General features: G+C 34.3%; 2 protein-coding genes across 2 annotated transcripts; one reads left to right on the top strand and one right to left on the bottom strand.

Moving 5' to 3' along the window:
- Positions 1-1,244: 1,244 nt before the first annotated feature.
- LOC114169191 lies at positions 1,245-1,884 on the top strand. Its single transcript, XM_028054229.1, has one exon. It carries the CDS (start codon positions 1,402-1,404, stop codon positions 1,693-1,695), a length of 294 nt encoding a protein of 97 aa, XP_027910030.1. The 5' UTR covers positions 1,245-1,401; the 3' UTR covers positions 1,696-1,884.
- Positions 1,885-2,677: 793 nt separating this feature from the next.
- On the bottom strand, positions 2,678-6,846 carry LOC114169190 (extra-large guanine nucleotide-binding protein 1-like). Its single transcript, XM_028054227.1, has 8 exons — positions 5,587-6,846; positions 5,336-5,473; positions 5,149-5,253; positions 4,893-5,066; positions 4,614-4,788; positions 4,135-4,376; positions 3,669-3,832; positions 2,678-3,500 (listed from the first exon to the last, which is right to left on the bottom strand). Exons 1-8 carry the CDS (start codon positions 6,484-6,486, stop codon positions 2,882-2,884), a joined length of 2,517 nt encoding a protein of 838 aa, XP_027910028.1. The 5' UTR covers positions 6,487-6,846; the 3' UTR covers positions 2,678-2,881.
- Positions 6,847-8,893: the final 2,047 nt, after the last annotated feature.

Genomic DNA, 8,893 nt, shown 5'->3' with positions numbered 1-8,893 from the left:
AGTTAATGCTAACACAGATTTTCTTAATTAATTTTGACTGAATTTCTTAATTAACGTTGAAATACACTATTTTCTAATGGTTGAGACTTTTATTATTAGATAAAATTATTGCTCAGCAAATATTTATGAGAATTTTCTCCATTAATACCAAATTCCTACATGTAATTTCTCTATCTAATTATAGAAGTAAAACACATTCTTTATTATAATTTGTTGCGTCATATATTAAACTATTTTATCTTCAATCATCAGATAAATATATTTCCATTATTTAATAAAAATATAAATGGGAAACATTATAATCTCTCAATTTCACAATCTCTCAAACTTAAAAACAATTTTATAATCTCTTAAATAAAAAATTAACCACAATATATGTTAAACAATTAAAAATGTAGACATATCTAATTATTTTCATTGTATTTCTCCATACAATATTCTTTCAAAGACACTGCTTTTTACAAAAGTGATTTATTTTTCAAAATTTTATTATCTTAGCATAATTGACACGCGCACACATGCATATCAAAGTGCTTGTATTTATGCTAACTATATAATATTGTAAATTAAACTTTCTATAATCTAATTTAATGATAACTAAATTCACTTTTTTAGGATCATTTATAACAGTTAATGAATAATAAATTTTAATAAAGTGAGATTAATACAGGGAAAACATATTTTTATTTTATACTATAAACAAGTATTATTCAGAGGGAAGTTGCTTTCGCACATAGTATAATTGAATTATGAGTCATAAAAAAGGATGAATAGTAGGCAAACATCATTCATGATGGAGCCCGCCAATGTCATGTATGTGTCATATGAGTCATACATAATATAATTGATTTATTATTAAAAAAATCCAAAAATTGACATACGATATTTTATTTAACATTGTTATTATGTCATGGAAAAAATATGATTGTATCAAATTTTTTAAAATAAAAATTAAATTGAGATAAAAATAGAGGAATCAAATTAATATTTTGTTATGAAAATAATTTAATAAAAAAAATTAATAACTAGTTTTCTTAATGTGCCTTATTTTCATATTAAAAAATGTATAAGATTTTGGTCTGATAAGAAAAAAGGAAAACAATAATTGAATTCTCATACTCATCTTATCCTTGGCATAGCAAATTCAAAACATGGTACTATCATAATCATGTACTTCCATAAATTCGTGGAGCCAGTGGGCCAAAACTAGAGAAAAAAAATGTTAACAAAGCCAATAGTTTTCTCCCACCGAATATCTAAAACTTTCGAAGCATATCCAATTCAATTGACTGAGTCCTGTGTGCCACTACTGCATCCAAGGTGCTCCAAAAGCTCCTAGTTTTCACACACCCTTTATACTTTCTTCCTATATATACCACACTCTCTTCACCACCAACGTTCATGCAAAAGCACAGAGCAAAAAATCTACAAAGCAAAGGTTTTTACTTCACTGGTTTGCAGTTGCTGAAGAAAATGTCTGCTGTGGTAGAGGTGTGGGTTGGGGAGCTGGCAAAGCTGAGAGAAAAAGTACTTTCACGGAAGCCTTTCTCATCCAAAGCCAAAGAAGGATCAGAGAGGGAACAGGAGGAAAAGGAAGCTCAAAAGAAGAAGAACACTGCAGTTACGAGAGACAGTAGTGGAACCATGTCAGAGGCAACCATGTGTTTGCTTATGGATCGATTTGTGCCTTGGTGATATGTTTTTTTCATTGAGGATGTTCTTGCTGATTTCAAGGAATGAGCAATAGAAGAATCAAATGTTTTGTATATTCCATTTCTGTTTTATCTATCTGTCAGTTCTTAGCTTGCGAGTTATGTAATGGAAATGTTATGAACTGTTGTACATAAGTTCTGATCTAATCAAACATCATATTTGGTATATCAATTTTTTGTTGAGTTTAATTTTATGTTTGATTATATACTTCAGTTGTTCTGTTTTAGTTTTGTTGACTCAATAATATGGGTAAAATATGCAATTATAATCTGTTTAGATATGTCAGTGGATTTCATCTTGCAGAAAAGTTAAAATCAGTGCATAATTGGTGCTTGCATATGCAACCTAATTGGTACAGTTAAAATCAATTTATAATACTTTACATGAAAAGGTAAACAAGAATGACTTTCTTTCTCATAAGGGGTGCCTTTTCGTTCAATTGTTGGTTAAATTGTCATTGTTCTTGCTTTTATGAACAAAATATCTGAATCTGCTGCTAATTTCCACTTTTTTTATTCGCATAAAGTTTGGAGTAGCTTTTTACCAAGGATATTTTTTAAGCCAAAAAAATATCAGGGTCAAAAAAGATATCAGGTTCAGTACGTGACAAGAAGGTTACACTCAGCTCAACCCCAGTTCATTGATTTTTGTCACAAAACTCCATTCAACAATTTGCATTATAAAAGGGTGATATTTAACAATTTGTATCATCGTAATATAAAAAGGAGGGTAGGAAAACATATTTCAGCAGAGTAAAAGCAAAAAACTTTCATTCTGCAGCTGTGTCGGCAATGAAAAATGATCCTGTAGTTTCTAGGATTTGATGTTTGGCAAACTTTAATGTTGACTGGTTTTGATTTTACAAAATCAGTTTTATTTAAAACTATATTTCAAGGGAAGTGATTTGTGTTAACAAAAGTTTTATCTTAAACTTTGTAATACAAATTTATACACAAATTTAACCTCACATAAAAGTATAGATTTTGTTTATTTCTAATCAAACATGAATGAATTTAATTTGATTTATTATATCATACAAGAAATTGTCATTCTAAAGTCACATTTACAGAGCATGTCTGGGAAGAGACTACTTATATGGTGGTGACAACAATGTTAATCCAGTACTATTGACTGGTTCCAAAATGTGAGGAAAAAACTAGAGAATTTTCTAGTGGTGATTATAGTTATTAAATTTTTCTTCAGAGCTTGCCTCAAAAGTTGTGGATGTTATCTCAGACTTTTCATTTCTCAAAGAGGGGTCCCATTTTTGCCACACCATAACCTCTCTGGCATATCTGAGAGCTTCATCAACAGTAGAAGGTTCCAACCCAGTAACCCGTGAAACAAACAGCTTTTGACCAGTTAGAGAATTGAACCAGCTTTTGAACTTCATACCAATGTATTGAAAAGCACGTTGAGCCAGTGGAGGATGGTTGCTGCGTTTGCTAATAGCAGCGGTTTTATGGTTGTGGCTAATAACTGGATCAAAGTCAAAAAACCATTCACACTGTGTTAGAGGAACCTGTTCAATCTTTTCCTCGAACAGATCAAACTTGGTCAATATCAGAAGAAATTTGGTGTTGCTGAAGACTCTATGAGTGATGATGTTTTGAAAGAGATGTTTGGCTGCTAAAATTTTGTTGGTAACAGCTCCTTCACTGTCTACCGTGTACTCATCATAGTCAGTTAAGGCCACTGAGAACAAGACTACATCAGTGTCTTCAAACATGTCCAACCACTTGCATTTTTCTCCAAGGCTTTTTGAATTTACTCTGATGAGCTGATACCTACAAGCACAAACAAAGATTCAACAACACAGTCTCATATGGTTTATGCTTTGAGTGGCATAAATCAGCTAGCTTAGTTTTGGTTTGGAATTGAAAAAATGATGAAGTTCATAACTAAAAAACCGAACATTGTTATCTATGTGTAAGCTTAATGGAATGAGAGGTGACCTGAGTAAAGGATCATGTCGATACACAGGGTCCAATGAGTCCTCATGACCTGACACAGGAAATGAAAACTCCATGGAAGAAAGGCCATTGGATAAGGTTATCCCCTCAGCATACAAGATGTCCATCTCCAAGGGTTCATAATCTATCCTTGAAATTTCAACAGCCTGCATCAGAAGAAATATTTAGATATTTAATGAGATTGAGGTAATCTTGTGTTACATAATCCTGTATCAAACTTAAACTAACTCAGGAAGTTCAAATGGGATTAAAAAGAGGAGAAAAGACAAGTACTTTCTATGAAGTAATAGAACATTATTAACCGTGTGAACTGTGTCATATCAGTTATTCCAATTCTTTTTCTAAACAACTCCAGTATAGAGAATGGCAGCAGAGTAGAAAAAAAACACAACTTTATGAATTATGATGTGATGATGAATATGTGGGAGCTAGCTAAACATTATCTTACCCGTTCAAGAAAGTAGCTTGCAGTTTTTGGCAGATTTTTTATCTCATTTCTTCTGTTGTACGTGGCCTGAATGGCTGAATCCCTCCACAGTTCCTCCACCACTGGGGCATATTCACGAGCAGCTGCTGGGAATATTTCATCCAAGTTACCAGACATCATGTATTTGAGTAGCCAATCGGAGAAAGTTCTTAGTCTTGGACTAATGGAATAGGTTGTCGTGTCAATGATTTCTCCAGCAATCCCTGTTGTAAACCAAACATCAATAACTTCTCTCCTTAACATTATGTTTAGCAAATGAGGAAATTAGCAATAATGTTGTTATCAAAGACTGCATGGATAAGGCCATTTTGCTTTATGATGTTCATAAAGAATGCAAAAGGAAAAGGTGTTCAATGAAATGTGGACAAACACTTCATTCAGACAGCACAGACCTCCCAGTTAGTTTTTTTTTTTTTATATATTTAAAGAAACACAATTACCAGAAGAAGTTGATTCACCAACATGTTGTTCGTTACTTTTTATATACAAACTCTCTTCAAAAATTTCTCGCGCCTCTAGTATGATACCAAGGTACCTATACAAGTTTCTTTGAATTACCAGCTTCATGTTGTGGAGCTCGGTTCCAGAGAAAGGAACATTATACAGAAGCCTGGCCTGCAATATAAAAGGTTCAGTCTAAGTGTCACGAAACTCAAGCCTTCAACATAAAAATTACAGACAGTTATTCATGTGTCAAACAAATGCATTCAGCATGTTACCTGTTTATATATGGTACATGTTCCAGAATTGACAGAACCGACAAGTAAATATTTGTGAAGCATTTTCTGTTCAATGTTGTGTTCGCTAATTCCACTTTCTCCTTCACCAGCAGGAGTTAAGGAGCTAGAAGGAACTGGAAGGGATAGAATTAGAGAAGCAAGCTTCACTGTAGACTGTGAAAAGCATGAACATATATATATCAGAGTCATTGACATGGGATTTATACCTTAAGAAAAGCTAAACAACATGAATTACCTTCTCCCATATGTGGCCCTTCACATTCTTCTGTCCCACTTCCATGTATGATCCATCATGGCTCACCCAAAAGTCTGTTGTTCCATCACATGGCACTCTTGCCCACTGCAATCAAACAAAGTGATACTTACTTCAGTTTTAACAGTTTCAAAATATATACTTTGAAAGTGCACAGATCAAGAACCACCTTCAGTATCCATAGCTCTTCTTTGGTAATCTCTCGACCATTTATAGTTACTTCTGTCTTTCCATTGCTTGCATTTCTCTGCAAGTGACCCCCAACCTCCAACTGTGGGCTAATAATTTGACATGGTCGTTGACCTTCCTGCAGGATCAAGCAGTACACCATATTTGAGCTTTGCTTGTGAAAAACATAAAGGGTAAGTTCAAGTTCACTCAGATTGAACTAACAAAAAAGAGTATATCTATAAGCTTCACCTTTCCCCAAAAGCCAGATGCTTTATCATACCAATAGAAACCCGGTTTCAATCCTTTTGGGGGGTTTGAACAGGTCAAAAGCAGCGTGAGCTGATCCCAGTCGAGAGGTTCTCCATTCACAATAACATCTTCTGCTGGTATTTGATTTGTTTCACAAAACATCTCATCCTTCATGATTTGTTTCACTTCAGCCTTAGACAACAAGCACTTGAGCATCCGAGAAGGTTTTCCAAGCTTCCCTCGCATGGTCTCATCAATTCTGTGACCAATGCAAGTGACACATTTTCTGCCTTCAGGCATGGACCCCATTACTCTAACCACACACTTGCGACAAAACTTTGCACCGCAAACAATGCAAACCTCCCTCTCAGTTAGACGACTCCCTTTAAGGCATCGATAGCACGAACCCTTCTTCCCAACTCTCTCAGCATGCGGCCTCACACGTTTACCATTGTTACCACTACTTTCTCCACTTGCAGCTTCAACAATCTCTTCATCCTCCTCTATCTCATTTGTCTCAGGATCACGAAAAGTCACCACGGAGGGCCGTTTAACATGTTTTGGGTTAAAAGGGTCATCATCATCATCATCATCATCGTCATCGTGATCCTCTTGTTTGATTGACAGTGGATCAGAAGAAACAGAAGCAGTTGTTGAAGCCAATTCTGCATTGGTTTTTCTAAAGGGTTGGATCACTGGGAGGGACAAGTTGTGAGGGGGAGAACGAGCAACAGGTGCAAACGGGACTTGGTCAAGGTTGAAAGGAAGAACTTCTGGGACGGAGTAACCGAGAGGAGGACCTTTGTATTCCTCAGCAAAAGAGTACTCATAGCTGAAATCGCCACCATCATCATGAACAGAAGGCACACCGGGACGTAGATTTTTCAGAAGCGAAGCCATGTACGATATAATATATCATCCCAGAGTAAAAGTTGATCAAATCAACACAACTTGATGCTGCTTATGCTATTCCCCAACCTTCACTCTTGTTCTGATACGTCATATCATGAATTAGGAAACAGCTGAGTGAGTGGCAATTGGTGGAGAGTATATGAAGGAGACATGCGAGGGAAAGAGTGGCACAGGTTTTGGTTTGGTAACGAACAACGTATTCAAAACGTTGGAATGGAAATTGCTGAGAAAAGAAATGGACAACAACGACGGCGTGCGTGGAACTTTTCAAACTACACCAACAGCTATGGTTCCTGTGTTTTTATCCTTAAATATCTGTTGTCGTGTTACCTTTAAATAAATGCAAAGCATTTTTAAGTATATACTAGTAACTTTCTTTGAATGGAAATGTAATTTGCTAAAAGAAAGGAACAGGTCAATTGAAATTGACACATGCAGTTATGTATTTTAAAAGCATAGTCAACAACACCTAACAAAAATATATGTATATATCTATGAATGGCTAGTATTTGTTAACCGTAGAGACCAAAATATTAAATATAATTCATTAAAACGCGTGCTGGAATCTGGTTTTCCATATCTCTAGAAGGACCAAGTTTTTCTGAATTCAAGTAGAACATTCCTCTCAGAATAGATAATATCTTTATTTTTGTCTATTTTTTTGACTAAAGTTTGAAAGCTTATCCTTTTTTTTTAATATAACCTTATCTGAACTTGGTATAAGCTTATACCGATGTTTAGCATAGTCTCCACATGCCTTTACACGATGAGTTACATATTCTATTTACCAGAGGTTACTGGTAGCGAGTACTAACAATTTGGGTGTAAAATTAAGAGAAGAAAAGGAAAATTAAACAGGTGATTTTATTAGAGATATGAAGGAGCAGTATATACACACACAGATACACATGATTCTAACTTTGAAAGGAAGAAATAAAGTGAGTGAAGCATTTATTGTTTTCTTCAAGGGCTAAAACATTGAACAAGCATGGAAAGTGAAGCATCCGAAAAGAGCAACCTTTGCTTGTTAACTTGCATGAGTTTGGCATCAAGTTCAGCCAACCCAGATGAGGTGTGGTCCTTTTTCTGGAGGGATTGAGCAGATTCGTGTTGAATGGAAGCAGCATCTTTTTCCCTTAGCTTGGATTGTTCTCTTGTCCATATATCAACCAGTGCAGACATGATTTCAAATCTACCGAATAAGCAGAAAAAGCCAAAAGCAATAATCAGAGAGCTAGTAAGAGAAATAAGGGACTGGAATTGAGATGACAGCAAAAACAAGAAAGACACTTCTGGTAATGTTTAGTTTGATGTGAGAAGTGTGTTTGGCTAAATATATATATAACGTGGGTGAGGTCATTGGGGTGTTAAGATTGGGATAAAGTGGAAATATTTGGAAACTGTGTTTTCTTTTTGTGAGTGTGCTTTGAAACTGAAACGTAAAACAGGAACTAGAATCATAGATATGCGCATGAAAATCTGATGGCGTGAAACCGTGTTACAGCGCAAAAGATAAACAACATGCGTGGCATTTGTGGAAGTGCCACTTGCCTTTGAGCAGGGTACGAGATTCTTCTTTTCGATCTAATATTTTGGTGAAGTTTTAAGTGATAGAGGATTTTGAGTTGATATATTGAATGTTCAAAATAATATTATTTTTTTTTATTTCAAACAGTGAAATACTAAAAATAGAAAATTTGTTAAATATTTAAAAATTATGTTATCTCTTGGTATCGGTAGATAATTTCTTCTTGGTCTTACTCTTTTACTAACACTCTCATTAGCACAAGTCACGTGACTTTCTTTTCTTTTATCATTATCCTCAGGATTTGATTTTCCAAATAAACCCAAGAGAATCGTGGGGTCAACTTCTCACTTATGTTTATTAGTTTTCGTTTTCACCTACCATATTTTTCTTCGGTATACCATACTAACTGGACATAAGCATATATTCATTTTTATTTATATAATTTTCTTTTTAAGTTTTATATGCTTGAAATTAATTGGATGTTCCCAATATGATCTTCGCACTACACACGTTGAAAACAATGATAAGGCCATTTTTTTTTCATACTTAATAATGAAGTTAATCTACACGAAAAAACAAATGTCCGTCTGTAACTTTCTTTCTAAACTAAATAATTCAAAATTTACGTCTCATTTCATTGCTTAAATATTAATCTGACATCAAAGTTTGACATTCCAAATTCCTTCATCCAACATCCAAAATCTAAAATGTAAGAGAGGTGTAGGGAAGAGGATGGCAAGAGCAATGTTAATATTTTTTTTTTAAAATGGTACTTTTAATTTTTAATATTTTTTAAATTATAATATTATATTTTTGTAATATTATCTAATATATTACATTATTATTTTGTCAATATCGATTCTATCG

The sequence above is a fragment of the Vigna unguiculata genome, chromosome 11 (genome assembly GCF_004118075.2).
Source record: "Vigna unguiculata cultivar IT97K-499-35 chromosome 11, ASM411807v1, whole genome shotgun sequence".
Lineage (NCBI taxonomy): Eukaryota > Viridiplantae > Streptophyta > Magnoliopsida > Fabales > Fabaceae > Vigna > Vigna unguiculata.
Note: the sequence above shows the minus strand (reverse complement) of the source record. Positions and strands in the feature narration are given on the sequence as shown.